The following is a 27,428-nucleotide window of genomic DNA, read 5'->3' on the forward strand; positions in this document are numbered from 1 at the left end:
GCACTGCTGTCTGTTTTGCAGGTTTTTATTATCTACAGTGGTGCATCAGGTTCCCCATTCAAAACCACAGGCAACAGCAGCAATTGATATAGATGTGATCTTGCATTGTAGATGCAATCTACTCAGTTACATAGCAACTTGCATGTAAAAACTGCTATGCTTTTTTTGGGTGGATCCGATAATATGTTGACACCTGCTGCCTGTTTGGGATAGTTATTTTTTATTTTTTGGGGGGTGATAGTTATTTGAAACAATGTCGGTGTTGTTTTTGCTTCAGAAAACCTTCACTTTCAGGTCTATGCAGTCATTCCCCTCTACTTACTTCTCAACAAGCTCTGAACTTGTTCAAATAGTACAGCCTCATTATATAATCCTGTTTGTTCTTTGGCAAGCAGGGCTGCTGTCAGCACCAACCAGCTGTTTGGGACTGAAAGCTAGCAACTTGGAAGTTGCCACCTGATGACACACCTGTCAAAATGGCCCATGATGGGCGAGGGAAGTGAGGATCCAGCCCACCAGGCTGAAAAGTCTTCCCACCTGAGCCATAAACTTTGGTATCCCAGTTCCTGGTCTATCACTAACCCATATTTGTTCCCAATTAAATTTTCTGGGGCTCCCCAGACACAACCAATTTGGGCAGCAGTAAGAAAAAGAAAACTTGCAAGTAGACACAGTGCTAGGATGGGTGTAGCCCAGTTCCCTTATAGGAAATGAAAACTACCTCCTTCCTGATCATCAGAGTGATAATTTTGTAGTTTTAGGGGGGCATGCAGATCAGCCAATGGGTGGCTTGTCTACCTGTGTGTATGCAGGTGAGTGCATGAGGCAGTGTAGGGTGGCTTGCAGCCCCCAGAGATTGGCCAAGGGTAATATCAACCCTTGGACCAAAACACACTAGCCACCGCTGCTATAAGCCCCAGGCCATGCTGGTCCACGAAGAGCTAACTGCCTTGCTCACCAAAGTTATTTCAGTACTTTCCTGTTTCATCAGTGCTTTCCCGAAGCATCTAAAACTCGCCGGGATGTGGAAGTCATGCAGAGCAATGACCTGATAGAGATCAACCCTCAGACTGAAGGCAAGGTCTACACCCGCTGCTTCTGCTTGGAGGAGACCCAAAGCAAGCAGGTGAGGAACACCAACCAGCAAGAAAGAAAGAACTAGCATAGCCCAGAGCATGGGCAGCCAGCATGGTGCCTTCCAGACATTTGGAACTACAACTCCCATCTGCCTCAGCCAGCATGGCCATTGGTCAAGGAGGATGGGAGCTGGAGTCCACAACATGTGGAGTGTACCACTCCAATTACTCCTGGTGTAGAGCTATGAATCAGGAAGCCCCTAGCTCAAATCTTGTTCCTGTTGTGAAGTCAGGTCATGGCTATAAGCAAGCCTCTCAGTCTCCCATCTGGGGGTTGATGATGCTGTCCTTCCCTGGAAAATTGTAATGGTTATGACAAGCTAAAGTATGTGGAGCATTTGTAAGCATTACATAAGACAAAGTGTTATTGATTTGAAATCCTCTGGAGAATTCCATTTACTGGAACTGTACAGCCCAAACTGTGGAAATATGGGGTAGTTGTGGTTCATGGGTTTTTGTTGCATGTGTACAGACAGCACAGATGAAGATATAGTTTTCTGTTTCACCCTGCCTTTGTTGCTAATGGCACTGTTTCCATTCCACTGCATTTCGTCTTCTGCATAAACTGTTATTCTTCTCACTGTCCACTGTGACAATATTGTGTTAATTATGTAAATTCCATCTTTTCATTATGTTATCCATTCATTTCAATGTAAAGAAAACATGATGCAAATGAGAGAAAATGCAATCGATTTCATATCATTTGCAGTTTGAAAGTAACAACAGCAGTGAATAGCAATAGCATTTGCTGGATTGATTTCCATTCTGGACATGGAATGAACAAGTGAACATTGGCAATTTCTAGTCCTGTTTCTCTCTAGCAGACAGCTAGGTTGATACGATGTGATTAAATAGGATGGATTTGTGTGGAAAGAATTTTATTGTGGAAGAAAAGCTGTGAGATCATTACTGAGCAACCATTGCAATGTTAGCCTGCGTAAACAACACTGAAAACTTCCATTGTGTGTGCTTAGCCATGTTCACCAATATCTTGCTGCCACCCCCAGCATCTGCCACCTGAGGCAGCTGGCTCACTCTGCCTAATGGTAATGTTATGTCCAATCACATTGTGTTGGACATAGTACCATGGCATTGTTCCATTTACTGTGTGATCCCTGATTGGATGGGATCACCCATGTAACCATTATCAGAAGCAGCAGTCAGGATAAATAATGGCACCCAACAGTTTTGAGAAAAGATAAGTATTTGGGAGGGGAAATTACCCATCAAAATAAGTACTTTTGATCCACAAATCGGAAAGTTGTAGAGACTCAGTGCAGTTTTAATCCTCTGCTGAGATAGATTTAATGGTCCAACTGATGGAAAACTAATTTGCCTGTTCCCACCACCACTGTAGTATGGAATAGAGAGAGCATTGCTGGAATTAAACACCAGTCATCCGTTCAACATTTGCTGGGAATATGTTTGCTACCAATTTAGGGATTTTATTTTTCACTGTCACATCCTACTGAGAAGAAATACACATCAGAGAAGGGACTGGGAAGGGGGGAGCAAGAGGTTGCAATCCAAACCATCTGAGACTACTGCCAGCCAGTTGTGCGCTGACATGATGGATAGAATATGGAAATATTTACATCCCTGCTCACCAAAGATGGTTCTTAAGGGGGTCTGCAACATTTTTTAATACAAAAACATGATCTAAAAGGAAACATCAGTACAAAAGCAAAACACAACCTTCGGCAGATTAAAAACAGCAGCAGAATTGATTAATCAATCATTTAAACACTTTATTATTCAATCACTTGGTACATAAACAGTTTTTTTACCTTCTCCCAGAGGTGCAGTTACTGCTTGATTCCTGTCCTATAACTTAAGTTTTCTTTCATCTGGTGAACAACATTCCTGTTTTTGATAGCTCAAGTGTAGGCATTCATATCTGATATATAATTAAATTGTGCTTCTTTTATTTACATAGAAAAGCCCCATTTAATTCAGCATATCTTGTAGAGGCATTGATTTGGTTTTGAGATGAATTGTAGGGCCAATAGATGCTTACATCCAGATGATTTAATATTAGCTTAGGCTACAGTCCTAACATGCTGATCCTTGTGGCTGAAGGGGGTTAGGAGGCAGCAGATGCATCCATCTGCTGGGCTACGTCTCTGTGGGACTCCGTTGCCCTGGAAGCCCCACTCCCAGCCATAGAAAGTGGTGGTGTTCCTGCCAGTCATAACCAGCATAGGACCCCAAAGTGATCTGTAATGGGGCTGGGTCACAGCAGGGCCAGCCATGGATCCACTGGGTTCTGAACCAGTCCATTTAGCAGAGAGGGCTCCTGGAACTGGCATGGCTTTGAAAAGTCACTAAAACCACTGCCCACTTCTTCTGCCCTGGCCAGCAAAAGCCAGCAGGATGTGATGGTCAACCCACCATGGCACTCTTAGTGAGTATATGCTTTTGTGTGCATTCTTTGGTTGGAGAACTGCATCATAATTTGTGTCTGCATTTTGAAGGACAGCTGCCTATCAGTTCATGTCTTGTTTCATGAAGTGGGTAGATTTGCATTAAGATGCAAACCCTGCTGAATATTCCCCTCATCCTGAAGTGGCATGGACATCTTTGTCCAACTGTAGGTATATCTGACCCTGGGGCATTGTGTTCTGACTTGCCCAAGGAAGATATGCTGAACTCTCTGACTTGGAACTGCCTTCTCCCACACATGGGCCCCTTTTCCATCTTGCTCTCCTCTCCATCCTTTGAGATTCTTTCACTGATGAGAACACAAGCCTCATTCATTCACCCTCTGGGACAAAAACAAACCTGCCTCATTTTTTCCACAAGATTTAATGGTGGTGATGAGACTAGGCCAAAAGAGCCAGACTGAAGAAAAATGCAAGAAGAGCCAGAGGATAGAAAACGGAGCTTATCGAGAGGCGAATCTTGACAGGATGGAGCAGCAGATAAGTGGGAGTGGGGAAAGTATTCCTACAAGCGCAAGGGTGTGTGATGATAAGCATCTTGCTGGTGGGCTGGGAGAAAGAGGCCAAGGTGTTAGGACGATGTGTAGGCGGACTAGTCCCTGGGTGGTTGAAGTGTAGGTGGATCTATGGCCCTTCAGAAATTGCTAAACTACACCGCCCATAATCCGTGGCCACCAGCCATGCTTGCTAGGGCTGATGGGAATTGTAGTTCTGCAATATCTGATGGGCCAAAGGTTCCCCAGTCCTGACTTTGAGTGATGTAGAGACAGGCATGTAGCTGCTGCACAGCATGTTCCAGGGGCAGCTGAACAAGGTCAGAATGTGAGGAGAATTTACTGGAGACAAGTGGGTTTTTTTTGCAGTGCACAGATGGTGCAAAAGGGAGCAAACAGCCCAGAGACAGGCAGTGCTGAGACAATCAAAATATGTGTCTGTGAGCCATTTGGCAGATAAGGGGCATCACTCTCTGTTATAGTCTCTGATTTGAATGCAGCAGGTCCTGAGCTCCTGGCATCTCTGGCTAAGGCTGCAAAAAAAGGTTTTGGAGAGTGATGGGGTGGTACTATAGAGCCACCATCCTGACACTGGCATCACTGCCTCTCACTGGGCTGTTGTGTGAGTTGGGCGGGATGGTGGTGGGGTGGGGCTGAGCAGGTGAGAGTGCCAGATTGGCTTTGCCAGGGTGCCCACACAGACATGGCTTCACTGTCACCCTGCCCTGCCCCCACAAGGTCCTGGTTAGCAGCAACAATTTTGCTGTCAGGAGAACCGCTCTTCACAAGCTGCTCCTGCCTTGAGGAGCAAGACTGGAGAGCCAAAGGCTAAGATGGGTGACGGAGGAGGTCACTTGACCTCCTGAGCTTCTGCCATTTCATTTCTTGTTTAACACAAGAAACTGAATTGGTACAAGTCAGACCATCCAGCTCAGTACAGTTGTAGCTTGGAAGTTGAATAGCTTAGTTCCTGAACATTTTGGCTCCTGAACGCCGCAAACCCAGAAGTGACTGTTCCAGTTTGTGAACTATTTTTGGAAGTTGAATGTCTGACGGGGCTTCCATGGCTTCTGATTGACTGCAGCCAGTCAGAAGCCACACTTTAGTTTTTGAACATTTTGGAAGTCGAACGGACTTCCGGAACTGTTTACGTTTGACTTCCAAGGTACGACTGTACTGTCAACACTGAATGACAGTTTCTCTCCAGGGTTTCAGACTAGGGATGCTAAGCCCCTTGGGGAAGGGGCATAGCCCAGTGGAGTGCATCTGCCTTTCATATAGAAGCTCTCAGGCTCAGTCCCCAGCATCTCCAGGTAAGGCTGTGAGAGCCTCCCTGTGTAGACAATACAGCGTTACATGGACCAGTGGTCTGGCTCCATATAAAGGCAGCTTTGTGTGTCCTGTGTTCAGGCAGGAGACCTTCCCAGCCATACTGCAGGGTGCCAGGATTTGAACTTGTGACCTTCTGCAAGCAAAGCAGATGCTCTATCACTGAACTGTGGCAGTGCACTTCCAAATGCTGTGATAAGCACCTGTTAAATGTTAATCTTAGTTCTCTGAACATCAGCCATTTTCTCCAGCTGCTGGCAACCTTCCCTCTTGACTCGGAGTGAAGGACGACAGAAAGAAGCTGTTTGGCCCACATGGAAGGCTTGCTACGTGGGAGGGAGCATTAGAGCATTCTGCAGATTTATGGCTTTAAAAGAGGATTGGACATTTTCACTATCAGTGGCTACTAGCCATGATGGCTAGGCTCTACCTTCACAGATGGAAGCAGAAATGCATCCCACAGGGGAGGGGAAGTTGCTCTTGTGCTCAGGTCCTCCTTGCAGGTTTCTCACATCTGGTTGGCTACTGTGAGAATAGGAAATAGGATGCTGGGCTAGATGAGTCCCCTTTGGCCTGATCCAGCAGACTCTTCTTATGTTCATATGCTAGAAGAATAGTTTGTGGACTACTAGCCAATAATGCTGTCTTTTCTCTGCTCTCTTCCAGGAGGAGGTGAGATCTTCTGGAAAGGTTGGGGTAAAAGAGGGCCAAGGTGACAAGGTGAGGAATCATATATGGAGCGTGAGTTAGTAATTTTGCTTACATAGCTGTAGCATCTTAGAAGAAATTGAGCTACTGATCAGGGAAACTCCAGTTCTGACCTCTCCTGTCATGCATTTTTGAGTCCTTGTGCCCATCGCTTTTTCAGATAACGCTCCGTGGTGACCTGGAAGTAACGGAGAGCGTTACTTCCGGGTTTCACTGCTCGCGCATGCACAGATGCTCAAAATGACATCATGCGCATGCACGGAAGCGGCAAATCACGACCCGCACATGTGCAGATGCGCAGACACGGATTGCGTTCGCTTCAGGATGCCAACGGGGCTCTGGAACGTTCGCATCCAGAGGTACCACTGTATAGTTAAATAGGTTCGTTTGAACCACGACTTGTTAAGTTTGCTCTTTGATATATTCAGCTTGAGACAGTGTTGAAACATCCTTTTTGCATTTTTAATTTGTTTTTAAACAAATAAAGAACAGTGTTGAAACATTAACAGAAAGAAATATCAGAGGGGAAGTTGGAAATGTGGAATTGAAGGAAGGACAAAAGATCTAAGGTACAGAAGAAAAGCTGAGTGTCATCAGCATATGGGTAGTATTGAAAGCCACAAGAATTCAATATAAACGGTTGAAATTCTCATATTGCATTGTGAGAATGACATTTTACAAGGCAGTTTGAATTCAATTTCTTTTGAATGGGAACATTGGCAAATGACCTATGGAGAGTTTTGTAAGGTGTTCTACTTTGGGGAGAAGTTTCTTGAGGAATTTCTCCAAGCACACACACACACATAATTTCTTTCAGTGGTATTCCAGACCTTTAGGGGCTGAGAATCAAAACCCTGCTTGTCCCTGCTTACCATGTACAGTAGTACTTAAGACTTCATTGATGCTAATCCTTTCCTGGAGAGCTCTCAGTAAACGGTTCCTTCTGAGGGCTTCTTTGTATGTTCCAGACTCCTGAGCTATCAATGCCTAAAAGGAAGCAAGCAAAGCCTTCTGCACTCTGGCGCTTGTTACACAGTCAGGAATTGTAGCCTTCATAACATGCCTTTGCAGTTGCTGCTCCTTGTTCAGACCATTCTGGATGCCACAGTCATCTGGAAGATTGGATTGCTGACGTGGATATTGTCTTTCCATTGATGCCATCAGTTATTCTGAACCCACAGATGCTGGGGGGGGGGTGTTGTATAAGTGTAGGTAAATGAAGACCTCACTTGCCAAGGACCAAAGGAACCTTTCCCCCAAGTCATCAGAACTCTTCTGATGTCACTTCCATGCCACCACAAAGAAACAAAAACAACCTCGGCTCAGTCCTGGGACGTGCTTTAGAAATTATCAAAATTAAGTAAAAATGTAGCTGGATGCATAAACCTTTGCACAATTTTGTCAAGGTGAGGTGGGATTATGAAGGGGGTTGTGCAACTGAATTCACTGGGGAAAAGGGAAGCCTCTGCACTTCATTCCATGTCCCACTGAAAACAATGAAGAGCACACCTAAAAAAATGGTGTCTTCTGAAATAATAATAATAATAATAATTTTTATTTATACCCTGCCCTCCCCAGCCGAGACTGGGCTCAGGGCAGCTAATATCAGGTATAAAAACAATTAATTAAAATACAACTTAAAAACAGGATTAAAGTACAACTTAAAATGCAGCCTCATTTCAGTGGAAGCCCAGATCAAAAACTGTTTGGGGGGTGAAAACGTCAAATATTCACCAAGGCCAACTATCCAGACTGGTCCTACGTGGGCCGGAAAAAAGCCAGGGAAGTCCCCAAATAGGGGTTCCATCACAGAAGGAAAAGTAAAGAGAGAGGGGGATCAGGCTGATTCCAAGCCAAAGGCCAGGCGGAACAACTCTGGCTTACAGACCCTGCGGAAAGAAATCAGATCCCACAGGGCCCTAGTCTCATGAGATAGAGCATTCCACCGGGCCAGAGCCAGTGCTGAAAAGGCCCTGGCCCTGGTTGAGGCTAATCTGACTCCCTTAGGGCCCAGGACCTCTAGAGTGTTGCTATTTATGGACCTTAAGGTCCTCTGCGGGGCATACCAGGAGAGGCAGTCCCGTAGGTACGAGGGTCCTATACGAGGGACATTATGCTCAAAAGCAAGGTGATCTATGGTGCTCTGTGGAGTTTCTGTGGAAATCTGAACTCACAGGAATACTGTGCTGAAATAAATGGGCAGGTTTCACATATCCCAGCCTTACACCTTGCTGGTGTGCTGGATATACCCAGAAAGGCATCTCTGCAATTTCCACTACATTCTGACATCCCTATCAACAGTATGTAAGTTTGCATTCCAAGCACCATTCCTTCAGTTGCCCCCGATGCAGGGAAACCACAGCAGCCACCAGCTGCCTCAGCCTGCCTGGTTTGGCTTCTTTAGAGCTGACCATCCCATGGGAAGCATCTCACACTTAACTGGTTTGGTGGGAGGAAGCAGTGGTCAAGCCACAAACCCTCACATATAATAAGAGCCTTTTGCTGTGCCCAGAAATCTGCCAGGGAAAGGAGACGGAGCCAGCTGCCTTTCAGACAACTGAGTCCCTTCACTAGTTCACTGGAGGCTTCCACCCAACACCCCCTTCACTAATAAACTGCTTGGCCTGTACTTGGGAATGGACTATAGGAGGGGTCAAACTGATCATATCACAAGGGAATCAGAGAAGGTATTTGCTTAACCCCCCAATGCTGCATTTAATATTTTCCCGATTGCATTAAAAATAGCCAAAGTTTGATCATTTGTGTCACTGCCCATCATACTGACAGTCACAAAAATGCATAAACATTACAGAGTGATTGATAGTTAAACTTGTAGATGGATGAAAGAAGTCCTTGCCCATGGGGTGTACGTCAATGAAGGAATTATTCTAGTAAACCCGCACATGTTTGCAAACAAATAAAGCAACACTGCTGAAGAAAAACATTCTCTCCTGACCCTTGATGGACCCTTGCGCCACAGCCAGCATCACCATAAACATATGTGAGGAAAAAGCAGGGATGCCTTTCTTAAGGTGGTGCCCACCACATATTGATTTTTTTAATGTACTTAAATTCAAAGCAAGTTTCTTTTTTAAAATTAAAAACTGCTGTCCAATTCATGGTGGCATCTTTTTAATTGATCAAAATGTTTTAAATGTCAGCTCTCTAACCTGGTGCCCTCCAGATGTTTTGCCTTGGTGCCTAGGGTAGATGAGACTTGCCATCCAAAACATCTGGAAGGCACCAAGTTGTAGAAGGCTGCAATAACTAATTGCTTGACTGCTTGTCAATTAGTTAATACAGCCTTCTCAACTCGCTTACCTGAGGAAAAGCCCCCACTGAACACAGCAGGATGTACTTCTGAATAAACATGCACAGAACTGCATTATAATTGTTGCAGCCTTTATTAGAAAGCATCTTCCTTTCCAGTTTTCTAATTGTTTTGTTCTTTTTGCAGTGTCCCCCATGCTCACAGAAGTCACAGCTTTCAAATGTAAGTCAACGGGCTGGTGTTAATATCACATTGATTTTCTAATGAGCCCTTGGATAAGGCAGGCTGATGGATGTCAGTTGCTGATGGTTCAAGAAGCAACATGGGCTCTCTTTAACTTCCAGGAGTGGGATCCATGCATTTGTGGATTTGGAAAAAAATAATAATCTCCATAGGTCCAGTGGGCAGGAACTCGGGTCCAAGAGTAACTGTTCCTGGAAAACTGTTAATTAGGCAGGAGATGAGCTGAGCTGGTGGTCAAGAAGGCAAGGTCATGCTCAGAACAAGAAAGTACTCTGGGTTTGGCATCTCTGGTTGCCAACTGGATATTCCACACCCACCAACATTCCTCAGATGTAAATAGGGACATTTCTTACTCTTCTCCAACTGAAGCTCCTTGATCCTGCTGAGTATTTCCTATGAGAAGAAGGGTAAGGCAAGACCAGCCTACCTCTTAGGGTTGTTGTAACCCCACAATAACCCCCCTCTCTTTTTAAAAAAGACCCACAATCTTGCTTGCTTCAAGAGTTGGCCAAACACTGTTGGTACTCTTGGGAACATTGTCCCACCTACATCCCTTTCTTTCTGGTGTTAGAGCAACATCATGACTGCTTTGCTGCCCCAGCTGCAAATGTAGTTGAATGTGCAGTTCGCCAAATTAGAGAAGCAACTTCTAGTTGTGAGCAATGTTGAAATCACCTGACACCCCCCCCCACACACAGAGAGAGACACAGGGCCTCTAATGGGACAAGGCTGTATTCTTAGATCCTTCCTCATTTGGCAGCCGAACTGCTGACTCAAAAGGCTTCTCAGCAGCTGCAGAATTGTAACCTCAACAGGGACCATTGATTCATTCATTGATTCATTCATCCCAGTGGCGGGTTCCTTCCCCGGAACCTGGATTTCCATCTTCATTCTCCCCTGCCCCCCAAGTCCTTTTACCTGTCCCAGTTGGCTGAATATCCAACTTTGCCCGCATGGTTTCTAAAAGGAGCTGTCCCTGTGATCCCACCCCCCATCCTTCCACCACTTTCCCCTGTTCCTTCTGGCTTGCATCCACTGGAACATCTGGATCACTGAAGAAATCCGTGATGGCTTCCAGATGTCAGCAAGGGTTCCCATGGCAACAACTTTGGCACATGGAACCACAGAGGATGAAAGGAAGAGGTGGGGAGGAGAGGCTGCATCAATGCTACTCTTTGCACTTTTCCCTTTCCTTGCTTACTTTGGTTACTCTTCTGCAGGGCTAGATGGTGGGACTGCCAAGCAGTTGCACAGGAATTTGTGGGAGGGGAAGCCACAGATCTGAGTCTTGGTGGCTTTGCCAGAGTCCCTTTTAGCCATTACTCCCCAGATGTAATGGGGACCCTGTGGCTTGACCCTCAACATGAACTGAGGGACAGGGGCAGATTGGTGTGTGAGAGAAAAGGACAATAAGAAGCTTCCTTATTCCAGTCAAATCATTGGCCCAGCTAGGTCCATATTGCCCACAATGACTGCCTCTTTCTCAGCCCTATCTGGAGATATTGGGGGTTGAACATGGGACCTCCTGCTCTACCACTGAACAATTGTCCTCCCTTAAAAAGCCCACTTTATTCCATGCCAGACCATTTGTCCATCTAACTCAGGATTGTCTCCAGTGACAGGCAGTGCCTCTCTTGGTAGAAGATAAAAGACCTACCCAGCCCAGAAATGCCCAAGATGAGCAAGGTGTGGTGTTTTGGTCCTTCTGGCTTGCCGTACAAAGCTCAAGCCCTGGGCTCTTAGTTTCCATCTGCATTACAAGTGGCAGCTGGCTACATGACTTTCCCCTCCATAACCGTATTGTATTAGAGTTATTGTTGTTTGTGCATCCTCTTTGTGGCCTCTCCTTTGCGATACTTCTCAGCAGGGGACTTCTGTATACAGAAAATATGCTCTGCTGCCACTGAGAGCTGCCCTTTCCTTGACTGCAGGCTCTGATCTCTACCTCCAGACCTTTCTTGCTCCTAGTCTGAAGGGAGCCAGCATCTGACATATTTAAGAGCTTCTTACAAAGGCCACCAGTTCACTCTTGATGAAATGCAAGGTGCTGAATCGTCTCAGCAGCCCTGGGCCACAACTGCTCCCTCCCAACTTGTGCACAACAATATCTCTGAACTTGTTAAGCACCCTATCTCCATGACTGAGCCACTGGCTCCTGCTTGTAACCTTGGAGAGCCCCTGTCAGTCAGTGTAAGCAGTACTGAGCTAGATGGTCTGAGGCAGCAGAAGGCAGCATCTTATGCTGCTTTATAACCAGTCTGTTGGTTAGCCTGAAAGCTCTAGCAGAGACCTGCACAACCTAAGATGCTTGGTGAGCTGAATGCAGACACTATACCAGACTTGTATTGTGGTGGAGAGGGGGGTTATATTGCAAGGTTCTGCCCACCCTCACATTAGGGTTAGGATGAAGTGAAATGCACTCTGGGCATGCTCAGGGGCTGCCTTTTCACATTGGTGACCTAAAAATGAGCTAGGGCTTGTCTTCCCCCTCTCAGATTAAGCTCAAGCCACTCTGAAAATGCAGGCTTTTGGGTGAGATTCTCTGTTCTCTGAAAGATGCTTAAAGCACTCGGTCTTATGTGACTTCCAGTCATAAGAATAAGTTTGCCTCCTTATGAACCTTCCTCCTGGCAAAGGAGGCCCTACGGAGCCAATGGATACAGCAGCTGCAGAATAGTAACTTTTGACAGGGGCTTTTCATTCATCTCAGTGGCAGCCAATTTTCCACTGGTATGTTTTAAACTGAAAGTCAAAGCTCAGGGTCTATCTTTACTTCAGTGTGTGAATGTGTGTGTGGTGGAGGGAGGGAGATGCTGTATGATTGCATGGATGGAACATATGGATGCCAGAACCATCTGCAGTGGGTCTTGAAGTGGAGATGTGCAAGGAGTTTTGAACCTGGATGCCATCACATTGCCCTGACTAGAAGAGTGAACAGTAATGAAACTAGCCAGTCCTGATTTCCTCACTTAGACCCACATCTTTTAGCATCTCCTTCTCTTTGCCACAGATTACCTCCTTGCATATCCACTTTGCCTCTAATCTATGTAGCTATGCAGACATCTTGCCCCTAACTTTAGCAAGCAGATGGAGCCCCATGGGCCTGACCCAGCCACCAAAGCCTGTGACTAATGCTGGCCTCCATCTTCTCCATCCGTTTCTGGATCCTTTTTCAGGTTGTTCCAGCAGTGTTTATAAGAGGCCCTCCCTCCCTCTCTCAATAAGACACCTACATTTTCCATCCTTGCAGCTTGACTAACTTTTCCATTTGTCTTTTCCTTGGGGGAAGGAGGAAAGAGTTCGCTCTATCTTCTTTATGGCAGCCTCTTAAGTTTGAGGCCTGTTATGTTACCTTTTAATCTTCTTTTCTCTAGGCTCACGTTACACAGCCCCTGATAGTTTTAACGTTTTGTCGGCCTGGATACTTGCTTTTCAGTCTGTTCCCGTTTGACCTGATTCCTCCTTTTACTTACTCTTGGCATGCAGAATGATCACCGAGGCGTCTAGCAGATGCATTAATTTTGTTTTTATCTCTTCAGGCCACGCTGGGTCCACCGGGCTTAAAGGTAAGTCTTTCACCTAAGCAGAATCCCAAATGGTGGCGGCTGCTTCAGGCTCCACATTCCTAATCTTATGCAGTTAACATTCCTAGAAGAATTGGCTGTCTGGCTTGCCATCATTAGTAGGGCTAAAAAGGACTGCTGATCACTCTGCATTTCCTTTTAAAGCCTTCTTCTTATTAGATTAAATAAACAAACAGACTACAACATAATAAGCATGTAAATTACCTTATCCAGAACGTTCCCCAAATTGTAGTGCATATTTGTGTATTGATACTAACAGGCAATAATGCAGGCCATGTGCTCAGACGTCAACCACTCCTTTCCTCATTGTTACTAGGGATTTGTTATTTTCTCTTACTGCATAATTATTGTCATCGCTTGCAGTGGTTCTCAACCTGTGGGTCCCCAGATGTTGTTGGACTACAACTCCCATCATCCCCGAGCTCTGGCATTGCTAGATAGGGGTGATGGGAGTTGTAGTTCAACAACATCTGGGGACCCACAGGTTGAGAAAGCCTGGGAAGTTTTTGAATATTAAGCAGTTTATAAATGTTTATATTGTTAACTGCAGATACTGCACACAATCCAACTTCTGTCATTTGCGAATATTTTTATTTCAGGATGTTTGTAATTATTTTAAGGTAAGGGTGGCTAGAGTGTTCCTACTGGCGCACATTATATATTTGAAGCACATTGATTCCCCCCAAAGAATCCTGGGATTTGTAGTTTGAGAACCCTGGGAACTGTAGCCAGCACCCTCACAGAGATACAAAGCTCAGCACCCTTAGCAAACTAAAATCCTTGGGATTCTTTGAGAGGTCATGTGTTTTAAATGGATAGACTTGTAAAGAAGGCAAACAACCGCTGATGTTAGAAAAGCTGCTAAACCTGCTATTCATTTTCAGACTAGAGACCTCAAGCCAAGATTGTGGCTGATGCTTATGCACACCTTAATCAACAGACTGGGGGAGAAATTCCTTCCAATGCCACCCACCCATGCTGTTGCTGTCATCCTGTCTTTCTCTTTCTCTCTCTCTTTCTCATCCCCTCTCTATCTAAATCCCACCCACCTTTCACTCCCTGCTCCTAACTGGAGAGAGAGTATGCGAAGGGCAAGGATGGCATTTACGTCTGAAAGAGATTAATAAACTAGCATATGTGTTTGCATCCAGACATCAAGTGATGTCATGTTTTTGTATTGTGCGCTGCTCACATCCACAGCATGTGGGCTTTTGTGTTTGATTTGTGCGCTCCGGAAGTGTCTTCTGCCTAGAGCTTCTGTTTTCTTTTCAATGGCATGACAACAGTACTTTTCTCAGGGAGTTCCTTCTCTCTTTTCGTGCAGGGTGGGAAAGGCGAACGTGGACCACCAGGCATCTATGGATCCAAAGGGGAGAAAGGCGATCGTGTAAGTACAGCATGGTTCTCCTCGCTCTGTCACACTTGGAACTTTGCTGACATGCTTTGGGGAGCAACACTTTTACCATGTGGGAGAATTGGCATATCCAAATCCCAATGCCAAACCTTTGTTTGACATCATCACCATCATCATCATCATCATCATTGTTATGTACTTTGTGGTTTTGTTCTGTATTTTAAAGTATTTTTAATCTGTGAACTGCCCTGGGAACTTCAGATGAAGGGTGATATACAAATTTAATCCAGGCTGGCCCACACTCAAACCTGTAACACTATTATTAATTTTCCAGGGTGCTGACTGTGTCCGGATCTCACCTGAAGCTCCATTACAGGTGAGCTGCTGCCCAACCCTGGAGAGAGGTCATGCCTGTTTGGCTTCTCTCGCCTCTTCTTTGTCCAGTGTTGCTGTCCTACTAACTCCCTGTCTGTTTGTTCCTTATCTTTTCTGAAGTGTGCTGAAGGCCCACCGGGAGAGAAGGGAGATCAAGGAGAAAAGGTGAGCATGTATATACAGCAGGCTTTGCCAACTAGTGCCTTCCAGAAATTTTGGACTACAACTCCCATCAACCCCTAGTGCCAAACTGTTTAGGGCTTTACACACCATTGGCTCTTGCACCACCCACTTTTGCCTTGGACTCCGCCCACGCTCCACTCTGGCTCCACCCACCGCCAGCTTGCATCCCCTACTCTGTGCTTACTCTGTGCATTATGGACCAGAGGGAGGGAGAAGGCTCCTGCTAGGACTGTGAAAATGGGTGAGCTTTCCTGCCCAGGTATTTTTCAATTTCAAGTTGAAAATTATTTTGAATGAAATTTCTCTTCAGCCTTACCTGCAATAGATTAGTAGCAATCTTAAATGATTAGTTACCAATCTTAAATGACCCCCTCCTGCCTGTGCTTAATAAAAACCCACTTGATCAGAATGTACTACCATTGTTATCACTGTGACATTTTGTTTTCTGCATGCAGATAATTGTTTAGTGTGGAAAACAATCTGATCATGTGAGACCCTCATTTGCAACCTGAAGGGTTGCAGCTCAGCTGCAGATTTACCACCTTTGTAAGGATTAAGGGATGAAGACAGAGAGACTATCCCCAGGGGCCCAAACTCTGATAGCCTGCCCTTGTTCATCATCTGGCATTGGACAGAACTTTTTTAGACTGACCTTTGATGCCAAAGAGTGCTGTGGGACCCAGAATTTTGCATACGCCTGCATCTTGCTTTCAGAGACTGGTCCACTCAGCGGCTTCTTCATTCATTCTTCCGAGTTCTCTAGTTAATAAGCTCCACAGACATCCATGCATAGATGCATCAAATTCAGCCCCTACTCCTTAGCCTTCTTGGTTTAGCCTGACCTTAGCAGGTCTGTGTCCATCGAATGTCACTTCAACTTGGCCCAAGTCACCCTGCTCTGACCTTTTGCTGACCAGCCACCTGCCTCTTTGCAATCTCTAGTTTGCTGTTTTGCAAAACGTCTGTTCTTCTTTCCCACTTTGAAAGCTGCTGATTTGAATAAAGGCCAGTGTGTGCTGGGCCAAAGTTTATACTGTGAATGATAAATATTTAGTCACGGCATCCTGTGGTCAGGCCTGTCATGACACTGTGTGTCTCGGTGTGTCTGTGCCTGGCCAGCTGCATCCTGCCCTGTCCTCTTAATGCATTAACAAAAACCAGAAATATAGTGGCACTATATATTTTGTCAGAGCCAAGGACTTTTGCTTTGTATTTCAAATTGATATGAAAAATTTAGCCTCTCTCACTTAAGAACTGCTGATGGCAAACCATCCTCCTCTCTGCCTGTTCCCTCTCTCATCTCCCTTTGGCCTCCTCCATTCTCCCAGAATCCAACCTTCCTTTCCTCTTCTCTTCTGCCTTTTCAGGCCTCTGCCTCCTCTTTTTCTAGGCCCTTGCTGCTGCTTCACCTCTCTCTCTGAGATCACAGCAATTCAACCAATGGCAGCCAGAACCCATTCCTTATGTGACAGGTAGGCAGCTTAGCTAATGGTTGACAGAGGCTTCACCACTTCCGCTGCCACCATATTCCGTTTAATGCTCTACAGTAGCCCCAGTCTTGATCTATAGGGGCTTGGGTCCCATGTAGAAACTGGAAGCAATAAACAGAGACCTTTCTGGCCTAAGCAGGTCAAGTCAGGACCCTGGACAGCTCCTAATGGGATGTGATGGGAAAGCTGTGGAAAATGTTGTCTCAGTAAAGGGGCAGAGAATAGATCCACACTACACATTTAAAGCATATTCAGTGCACATTTAAGGCATGTAATTTTCCCAAAGAATCCTGGGAACTGTAGTTCATTCAGAGTGCTGGAAATGGTAGCTCCAGAACAGGTGTGGATCTGCCTTGAGCTACTTATTTCAGCTACCCAAGTTATTTATTTATTATTTCATCCCCCACGCCCCCCCCCCTCAATGAATATCAACAGATGATCACAGAGTGGGTACAAATGAAGAGGAAAAAAATCAATTAAAACAGTACAGTCATTAAAAATATATATATATAACAAAAGTATACTTATTACTGTCTGAGCACGATGGGAAAGCTGTCATGGCCTCAGGCTGGGATGGTGTAGAAAGGGATGCTAATAACTCCCCTCCCCCTCCAAATGACAGTTGTGAAAGTCCTTAGGCTTATATGTATATCCTTATATATGATGAAACCAGCCCTCAGCATTTGGGATAGCATGGACTTAACAAATCTACACCACTAATAAATAATCCATTATGTTTCTAACAGGGACCTCCGGGATTGGCTGGAACAGTTGGCCAAAAGGTAAGCACCCCAGCTTTGAGAAGGAATAGTTGGCTCAAGGGAAGACGCTGACCCCTTGAAAGTTATTCTCCCATGACAGAAGGTCCTGCTACAAGAACTTTATTTATTTGTCTTGTTTATTTATTTCCTGCGTCTTGATGCTACCTTTCATCCAGAATGCTCCCAAATTGCCTCCTAGCTTTCAGAGAAATGACTTACAAGAGCTCTCCAGGGGAGCTGTGATATTAGCTAGAAGAACTGAGGGCCTCTGGCTGGCTACAAGGACTGGATGTCAGACAGGGAAGCAGGGGTGCCAGACTGTGGCAGTAATGAGGATGACCCTAGAGTGGCCTTCCCCAACCTGGCACCCTCCAGATGTTTTGGACCACAACTCCCATCATGGAAGTTGATGAAGGCTGTACTGGAGTGAGGCCAAGGCAGAAACTGAATTAATTGCTAAGACATGTCATCTCTTGTTTTCTTTAGGGGCAAAAGGGTGATAAGGGTGACTTTGGTCTTCAAGGAAAACCAGGAAGCCCAGGGCGCGATGTAAGTTGTGCAATTTTGATTCTCTCTCTTTTACATTCTCTTCTTCCAGCCCTCCTTCTCTTTTTCTTCCTTCTCTGTACTTAGGATTGTACCCTGAATACCATGCATTTGGGGACCATTTCTGACTTTTCAGGGGTTAAGTGCACCAGAATTCGTCACTGCCCTTTTGTATGGGTGCAGGATCAGCTTCCTTCATTATTATTTTTTTAACTGTATTTTGCCACTACCTGCTCAGTTATTTTGGCATTTTTGGGTGTGTGAGAGATGGCTGCCATGATTACCCTTCCCCAAATGCCTGAGAACAGCAAGGCATCTGCATAATTTGGGGGTTAAGAAAATAGCCCACAGGACAACCAAGAGCAAAGTCTTGTTCCTGCCACGGCATGAAAGAAAATTAAAAATAAGAAGTGCCCCCCACATGACAGCAAAGCCAATACACAAACATCCTACAAAGAAAACAGTGAATTCCTCTCCTGTTCAGAGGCCTGGATTTACTTCCCCCAGCACAAAGATTGTTTGAGCGTTAACTTTGAGTGATTCTCCTCACAGTCCTATTCCTCACAAATTAAGATCTGGAGAGTCCTGCACATGCTGCAGTGTTCACTGTGTGGCTTTTTGGCTCCCTTGCCAGATTTGGGCAGGGTCTTCTTCCATCATGTCTTCACTTCTCTGAATCTGCCAGGAAGACCCTTACTTAGGCTATATACACATTTAAACACAACAAGGTGGCCTTTGCATGTTACTGTACACACTAGAGACGCAGGTGGCGCTGTGGTCTAAACCACTGAGCCTCTTGGGCTTGCTGATCAGAAGGTTGGCGGTTCGAATCCCCGCAACGGGGTGAGCTCCTGTTGCTCTGTCCCAGCTCCTGACAACCTAGCAGTTTGAAAGCACACCAGTGCAAGTAGATATACAGGTACCACTGCGCCAGGAAGGTAAACAATATTTCTGTGCGCTCTGGGACTTGTCACCGTCCTCCGTGCACCAGTAGCAGTTTAGTCATGCTGGCCACATGACCCAGAAAACTGCCTGTGGACAAACACCAGCTCCCTTGGCCTGAAAGTGAGATGAGCGCCACAACCCCATAGTTGCCTTTGACTGGACTTAACTATCCAGGGGTCCTTTACCTTTACCTTATACACAACAAGGTGGCCTTTGCATGTTACTGTACACACTAGCGAAGGGGTGGGAATGTCTTCCCCTGATGCTCACCACCTGATTGGCAATGCATGCCTGCAAACCCCCCCCCAAAAATGAAGCTGTCATCTGTGCATGTACAATGACTGTCCCAAACATACACACCTCAGTGAATGTGGCTTAACGTTACAAACACCAGCTGTGGGAGCACACTGAAGCCAGAGTAAATGGTAATGTGTACACAGTCATAGAGCTGCTCTACACATGCATGAACATTACTTGATTAGAACTGGGGCAAATCTGTTCGTTTTGGTGCATTTCTGTTTCTTGTTTTTCACATCTCAAGTTCAGATCACCACATTTCTGCATAATTTTGTGGTGCTTTTTTAGAAAAAATTATCATGAAAATTTGTCAGCAGGTTAGTGCATATATCTCCCAATGCAGAAGCTTTTGCATGCAATTTTGCCTAATATACCATTTGTGTAAGCAAACTCCCCTAGTATTGATTATTATGCACACTCTCCGCTAATATATGCATTTCTGTATGCAGTGTTTGGTTGAAGAACTGTATTACAAGATTTGTAGACGTGTAAATTTTGAAGGATAGTTGCATTTTGGTTTGCATGTTGCCTCAGGAAGTGTGAATTAGATAGCTTCACAATAAAATGTGAACTGGGCCAACTTTCTTCCCATCCCTACTGTGAACAGAGCCGTGTGTGTGTGTGTGTGTGTGTGTGTGTGTGTGTGTGTGTGTGCGCTGGTTTGTTTGTTTGGGGAGGGTCATCTGAAACTTCATCCTCTGGTGTGTCTGTGATGGCTCAGCCAATCACACATGCAAGTTATTCATAGATTCTACACGTACATTTACATCACTGGCTGACTTATCTGTGTGACCCAAGCTTTGATCTTCTCTAGCTGGTAGGGATACTTCAAACAGTGAGCAATGTCACTGGGAAGTTGCTCTTATGGTGCTGTTCAAATCTGAAACCTTCAGATGTAAAAAGAAGTTTATTATCCATATAAACACCCTTGAGGTTAAAGAAAAATGTATGAGGAAGATTACTCATCAGTTCACTTAAACCAAAATAGGATTTAATGATTTTTTATTTGACATCTCCCTGAAATCCTTCATTTGTTGCTTCCTCATATGAGTGTGTTTCTGCCTGGCAAAACTGAGATATGATGCTGGAAGCTGAGCTGTTGAAAACAAATGTTGCATTTCCCATCATTGCTGTGTCTCCCATCATCAAATCTCATTTTCACCACATGGAGATGCGTTTCAAAGCATGAATGCTCATACTACTTTGGGTGACATTTCCCCTTTAACTCTGTTGTACCATTTCCCCCTGAACTATTATTGTCCATTCTGGCTTCCTGGATCAGAAGAGCAGGGACTTTAGAACGATTGCTCAGAATAGATAAACCACACAGCACCTTGTACTTCTCTTCATTGATCTCTCCTTGACTGAGCCAGGGTCATGGAGGAACATGACATAAGAGGAACCCTGCTGAATCCATAGGAATAGGGGAGACCTCTTCACATTTTAATGCAATTCTGACAGGCAAAAGCACCCAAGGAGAGTGCAAAGTATGGCCAGTGATGGGTATTTCGTTGGACGAGGGTGTGTGGCTGGGGATGTGTGAGCTGGGAAGAATCCTAGAGAGGCCTAGAGGACCATATTTGCCCCCTAGACCTGAGATTCTGCACCCTAGGATAGGGGTTTAAATATTGACCCCTGTGATTGGCCAATAGTATAAAGTCAGTCCAAACCCCTGCAATGCAGGAATACACACCTGCAACCTTGACATTATCAGAACCATGCTGAGCTAACCAGCTGAGCTATCCAGGCTGGTACGTAGATCAGGGAGATTGTGCCCTTGAACTCTGCTAATGCTGCCTGCTTGACTGGATGGAGGACAGAGGGTGTGTGTGTGTTTGTGTGTGTGTGTGAGAGAGAGAGTTTAAAAGAGAACGTGGCCCCTCGCACTCAAAGGGAGTTCTGAAGCCTCAGAATATACCCCCCCACACAGGCAGCACCCTTGACTAAGCCCCACCCTCAGCCCATGAGGCCCCCCATTCATACCTACAGGTATAGGGTGGTATATAAAATTCTGACAATCTGGCCCTGTTAAGTGGAAAGAAGCCCCGCCCTCATGCATCCTGCTTTTTCTTCCTAACCAGGGCCGGCCTGGGGAGATTTGCGTGGTGGGACCCAAAGGCCAAAAGGTACGATTATGCTTCTCTTGGGGGTGGGGGGGAGCCAGCATTCTACTGATGGGCTTGTCACTAGTAACAACTGTGCCTGTCTTTTTAGGGTGACCCAGGGTTCGTGGGTCCTGAAGGTCTCGCTGGGGAACCAGGACCCCCGGGTCGGCCGGGTCCACCTGGAATTGGCCTCCCAGGAAAACCAGTAAGACTTTCATTTCTGCCTGCCTTCTATTTCTGGCTCCTTCACGGCTTCAATCCTTTGTTAAAATTATGTCTCAGATAATTGTGATGATGTGCCAAGCTAGGTATGTGGGTCTTTTGCCGGTGGGTGGAGACAAATCAGATTGGTAGTGGCAGGTGGGGGCATTCAACCCCTGCTGTCCCCAATTCCATTTTCCTGATCTAAACCTTCCTCTTTCCAAAGCTGCTATTTGCCACGTGGGTGGAATAGAAACATGTAGGGTAGGTTCTTCCCTGCAAGGCGAACGACAATTTGTGGAAGATAATTTGCCTCAGGGAAATGGGGGGGGGGGTTAACACCACCTTCCCCAAGCACTGTGGCACTGTGTGATTTCCCAATTCACACACACACACATGTCCCAAATATCTGCTTTGAACTAGGGGGAAAGTAAGGTGCTCTGCCCTTGGGTCTTCTGCAGCATGCCCAGTTTGTCCCATGAAATGAAATGCCTCAGTTGGCCCTTACTTTTTGAGTGCAGCTTGTGGTTAAAATTGTGGTTAAAATTTGAGTGCAGCTTGGCCCAACCACAGCATCGCTCTGGTGATATTTTTCATTGTCTTTTGTGTTTGTTTTGGTTATTTTTCAAAAGTGTTTTAAAAAGAAAGAAAGAAAGGCATTTATAGAATTTTGGTCCTGTTCCAGCGCAGCCACTGGCAGCCAGGAGAAACATCGAGCAACAGCCAGTGGGTGTTGAGCCTAAACAATGCTCACAGCACTGACAGCTTTGTGAAAAGAATTGCTAAGAGGAGCTGCTTTTCAGGAATCTGAAATAGGGGCCCTGGAGGAAGCCTGTATGTGCAATTCATTCTTATCTTCCCCCAGATACCACCCAACCAGTCAGCCAGTGCCAGCCAGCTGCCTCTACCTCTGGGAGTCCAGTCTCTCATATATTCTCATCCACTTAGGGTTCCATATCAGGTGGGGAACCATGGGTCCAGGGACAAAATGTGGCCCTCCAGGCCTCTCTGCCTGGCCCTTGGGACTCTCCCCAGGCAACACCCACCTCCCTGGCCACAGCTTCTTTCCCCTGCCCTCCCATCCACCTTCACCAGCCTTGCTCCATATCCCCTTTGGCTGGAATGGTCCCTTGAACTCTGATAATGCCTCTTGCTTGCCTGGACGGAGGAGAGTGTGATCAGCTTGGGAAAGGGCAAGTACACACATTCCCACCCTGTCAGCATAATTTAACAGCTCCATAACCAAGATAGAAGGAATGAAGGAAAGGTCAAACTCAGGTTAAATTACATAGAAATATGCCAAATGTACACACGGTAACAAAGGGCACGAGTGTTTAGAAGACTGCAATGCAACTTCCCCTCTGTTATGCTTTCCATAGTCATGGGTTCAAAAGTTATACAGGATACAGGGTATGTAATGGGTACAGCAGACCTTGGCCTTATTCACACCTACCTTTCCTTCACGCTCCCCAGGCATGGCCTGTGCTTCACTTCCAGGCATCTTTTTTTCCCCTTCCCCAGAGCTTTGTCCACAAAAACCCGCTCTTTAAAGGTCAGTTGGAGCAAGGGGCAATTTACAGAAGGCCTGAATTGGTGTTTGCTCTGATTGGGTGCTAAAGAGCTGGTTTTCATGGGGAAATTCCCAGGGCAAAAAACAAACAAAAACAAATTCTTAGATGCAGAGCTTTTAAGCGCAGATCTGTGCCTGGAAAGAGAGAGTCAAGAAGCGGCAGAAGTGGCACATATTCTGGGTCCTGTTTGGGATAGCAATGACCTTGGTGGATCATTCAGCTTCTGAATACAACCAACTGTTCTGCTTTCATTCTAGGGTGATCCCGGTGGCCCACCAGGTCCCAGAGGAGAGAAGGTAGGCATAACCATGCATATAGCTTTGGACAGTCCCAGTGATTATCATGTCCCAGAAAACTAGTTTTTTATCTTGTCCATGGCTGCTTTGTCCAGACCTACTTACGTGGCTCTTATTCTCTGTTCTCTATTTCCAGGGGGACTCAGGACCTCCAGGGCCAGGCGGTTCAAGTGGAAAGCCAGTAAGTTCCTCCTTCAGTGAGTAAACCAGCAAAGCAAAGTGGGGAGGATCCACAAAATTGCAGCAGATCCCAGAACCCCCATCATAGGAGTGGGGGCTCATGCTTTGCATATTTCTGTGCTCTTGACTAGGCTTTCTCCACCCAGGTCATGTGACCACTGACTGACAGCCAGGGAAGCTGGGTTGGACCTTGCTTATTGGGTAGCTGCTGGGTTTATTTATGATATGTATATGACACTGTTTTGTAACTCCTCTTGCTTATGGAGCTGGATACAAACCTATACCACCTGTGTGCAAGAGAGAGGCATACGCAGGCTCGAGATAACTGTGGTAGGTGGGTGAAAAAAATATCTCAAATGGCCCTATAATAACTCAAATTCCAAAGCAAATGCAGTCCATTGTCCACAGACTGTAGGCTGGGAGAGGCTTTTGCGAAGCAAGACAACTCTTAAGTGTATTTCACAATGAATGGTGGAGTTCAGCTTCTGAATGGTTTACAACAAACTTGCAGTGTTGTCCAGAGGTATTAGCCCCCCCCCCCCACTGCTGCCTGGGGATTTGGCTAAAGTGCAGAGAGCAGCTTATAACTAACCCAGTCATGTTATCTATTGCTCGTATCACTGCGCTGCTGAGGTTGAGCTGTGAGAGTAGCACACAACAATCCTACAGGGTAGTTCACTGTCATATCCCTGTTGCAGATAGGAGGAATGTGCTGAGGCACAGTAGCTCTTAGCAGACCAGAGGTGGAGCTATCCCCCAGGTCAATTCAAGCATGGAGAGAGCTCAGGCTTTATGGGCTTGCATGCAAAATGTCCAAAAAGCTACAATAAGCCAATACGTTTTGGACGTGAAGATTCAAATCAGAGCCGAACCACCTGCCTTTGATGCCGATGCCGCAGGCTCAAGCAACGCACATGTGCCAGGAATGTACTGCAGCATTCTGTTGTGGCGCTCCACTTGGCATTTAGTGTCACACTTAAACGATGACATAAAGGGAGAATAAACTGAATGTACCAATGCAGCTGTTGGGAATGAAGTCATGCCTCGTTCCACGCCCAGCACTTGCTCCCTAAGGGCTGCTTAGATTGTTAAAAGTCTACATTGCTCAACAGCTGAGGTTTCTGCCAGTGAGGGAAGACTGGCGGGAAACAGCAAAGCCAGAGGGGCTGTGGGAAGGATTTGAGGGGGCATTCAAAAGACAGGCAGAGTGTCTGTGTGGAATGGGACAATGGGACAATTTTTGTGACAATGACTATAGGGATGGGGGAGAAATTCAGTTCAGTTTGCATTGAAGGGCAAACCTACATAATTCACACTTCCTGAAATAATATGCAGACTGAAACACAGCCATCCTTTGATCTGACAATCAGCACACCCCCTATAGTCCTATTATATGGGAACAGGGCAGCACAACTTAATGTGGCAAGCAGAACTGTCTGTTCATGCCTGTGCTGGCATCTCTATTACCTTGGCAATGGACGAGGCATCACCAACTCCTCTGCAGTGGGTGGAGTAGGTGGGGCAGCCTCTGACAACTTCAGAGATGGATGCTGTGTATGAGCTGTGCTCTGGGGTGACTGATGCAGAGATGGAGTAGGGAAACCCCTCCCCCCACAGTAGGTCCTTCCCCATGATCTTCCTCCCCAAGTGGCTCATCGAGCTTCCGAGACTCTGGCATTATCTGTCCCAGGATCATCTATGGGCAACTCCTCTCCTCTCCACCTATGCCCAGCCAGGTCCCTCACTGGGGGCCCATGACATCATCAATTACTTGGCAGGAATTCCCATTGAAGAAGAAGAAGAAGAGTTTGGATTTGATATCCCGCCTTTCACTCCCTTTAAGGAGTCTCAAAGCGGCTAACATTCTCCTTTCCTTTCCTCCCCCACAACAAACACTCTGTGAGGTGAGTGGGGCTGAGAGACTTCACAGAAGTGTGACTGGCCCAAGGTCACCCAGCAGCTGCATGTGGAGGAGCGGAGACTCGAACCCGGTTCCCCAGATTATGAGACTACCGCTCTTAACCACTACACCACACTGAAGTTTCCTAGGATTGATTTCCAGATACACATGAATAAGTTTAGGCTGCAGGTTTCCTGATCTGCAAACACATTAGCTATATAGCTAGCTATAGCTAGTTCCTGGTCTCATAGGAGCTTGTTTATTTGTTTCATAAAATGTATATACCATTTAAGTGTAAAAAAAACCTCGACACAATGTACAAAAAAGGAGTTGCATCACAAACGGAAACCTTCCTTCTTTCTCTGCAGGGGAAACCCGGGGTCCCAGGCCTGAAAGGAGACAAGGTGAGTCGAAGGAAGGCAGGATCAAGGCAAAGCCTGTGCATTCTCTGGTTTCAGAGAAGGGCATGAGGCTCCTACCCCACTCCCCACCAAGCTCCATTATCACCACATCTAATAATGAACCTAACCTGCCCTTCCCATAGGGTCCCAGGTCAGGTTATAGCAATATACTATACAGTTATAACAACAGATAAAATAGTTACAATTACATATAAAAAAGCAAAACTTTTCCAACCAGAGGAGGATAAATAAACAGCAAAAAAGGTGTAATGCTTAAGCAGTAAAAGGCCAGGGTAAAGAGGCTTATCTTCAGGAATATGGCAAAAGCTGTACAGTGAAGATGCAACAGGCACCATTATGGGGAAGGAGTTCCACAGTTATATCCCTTTAATTTGCTCTTCCCTCTATTCCATCCCCCAAACCTCCCAAAAACTACTTGCCTGAACAAGAGGATCTAACTATGTTTTGTCTCAGGAATAATTCATCTTAATGCATTTTGTTTAAATAATTTTCTTTCTATTTTGTGGAAGGAAGCAATGGAGACCTTTTCCCTTTGGCCCTGTTGCCTTTGTTTTGTCTTCCTTTAGTTGAAATCTTCTTCACAGCATCTTGAATGTCTCTCAACAGGGGGACCCATGTGAAGTCTGTCCCACTACCTCTGATGGGAACAATGCAGTCAGCATCCCTGGGAAACCAGGGCCCAAAGGGGAGCCTGGACCTCCAGGGAAACCGGGCAAATCGGTGAGTCCCAGGTCACTGGGTGAAGGCTTTATCCCTTGAGGGTGTTACAGACAAGGAGATTCCTGCATTGGACTAAATGACCCTGGGAGGTCCCTTCCAACTCAACAGTTCTATGATTCTAAGAAGCAAAGGTGTTTGGTTGGTGGGGCAATTGCTGAGTTATTGGACCCTGTAGTTCTAAGCATTTCCTTTGGTCTCCTTCCTCCCTCCCCCCACGCCTTTCTTTTTCAGGACAAGCCTGGCCCTCCAGGACTCAAAGGCAGCAGGGTAGGTGTCAGATTCACTTTCTGTGAGATTAAGAGCAGAGCTGTGAGATTAAGAGATTAAGAGCAGAGGGGAAGACCCAAGTCAGAGCACATGCTTTGCCTGTAGAAAGCCTTGGGTCGAATCCTTTGCATCTCTGGTTTTAAAAGCATCAGGTGACACAAAAGACCATCTCCCTCATATCCCAGACAGCCACTGCCAGACCAGCACGGGGCTTTGGCCCAATTACAGGTAGCTTCCTATGTCCGTCAAGATGGCCTGTAACCAACAAGAACGGGTATCCCATGACCCAGAAGCTTAGATGTTGTGATGGAATAATACCACCTACAGCCTTTGGGCATGAATCTTTCCTTGGCAGGTGTGGCTGTTTTCCCTGCAGTTCCCTCCTCTAGACAGAGTGAACTGGATGATGGCACACAGCCTGGATGCCCCACCTGGCATCCTTCAGGTCAGTGTTCTTCAACCAGATGCTGTTGACTTGCACCTGCCATTGTTCCCAGACAGCTTAGCCAATGGCCAGGGATGGTGGAGGCTGTAGACCAACAACATCTGGAGACACAAGGTTGAAGGACACTGTCTCACTTCACTGGTTCAAGAACTGTGGCAGATTTC

The 27,428-nt window shown here is 45.9% G+C and overlaps 1 protein-coding gene across 9 annotated transcripts in view; it reads left to right on the top strand.

Moving 5' to 3' along the window:
- COL16A1 (collagen type XVI alpha 1 chain) overlaps positions 1-27,428 on the top strand; it is a 131,600-nt gene that overhangs the window by 46,673 nt on the left and 57,499 nt on the right. For all 9 annotated transcript variants that reach the window (XM_083511547.1, XM_083511546.1, XM_083511548.1 and 6 more), the window contains exons 8-23: positions 992-1,126; positions 6,067-6,120; positions 9,566-9,601; positions 13,162-13,188; positions 14,531-14,593; positions 14,895-14,936; positions 15,056-15,100; positions 17,355-17,390; positions 17,856-17,918; positions 21,239-21,283; positions 21,372-21,467; positions 23,292-23,330; positions 23,467-23,511; positions 25,779-25,814; positions 26,439-26,552; positions 26,784-26,819. In XM_083511547.1, coding sequence (XP_083367673.1) covers positions 992-1,126; positions 6,067-6,120; positions 9,566-9,601; positions 13,162-13,188; positions 14,531-14,593; positions 14,895-14,936; positions 15,056-15,100; positions 17,355-17,390; positions 17,856-17,918; positions 21,239-21,283; positions 21,372-21,467; positions 23,292-23,330; positions 23,467-23,511; positions 25,779-25,814; positions 26,439-26,552; positions 26,784-26,819 — 912 coding nt within the window. The remainder of the gene's footprint in view (positions 1-991; positions 1,127-6,066; positions 6,121-9,565; positions 9,602-13,161; positions 13,189-14,530; positions 14,594-14,894; positions 14,937-15,055; positions 15,101-17,354; positions 17,391-17,855; positions 17,919-21,238; positions 21,284-21,371; positions 21,468-23,291; positions 23,331-23,466; positions 23,512-25,778; positions 25,815-26,438; positions 26,553-26,783; positions 26,820-27,428) is intronic.

Source organism: Podarcis liolepis, assembly GCF_965112155.1.
Source record: "Podarcis liolepis genome assembly, chromosome: 7".
Lineage (NCBI taxonomy): Eukaryota > Metazoa > Chordata > Lepidosauria > Squamata > Lacertidae > Podarcis > Podarcis liolepis.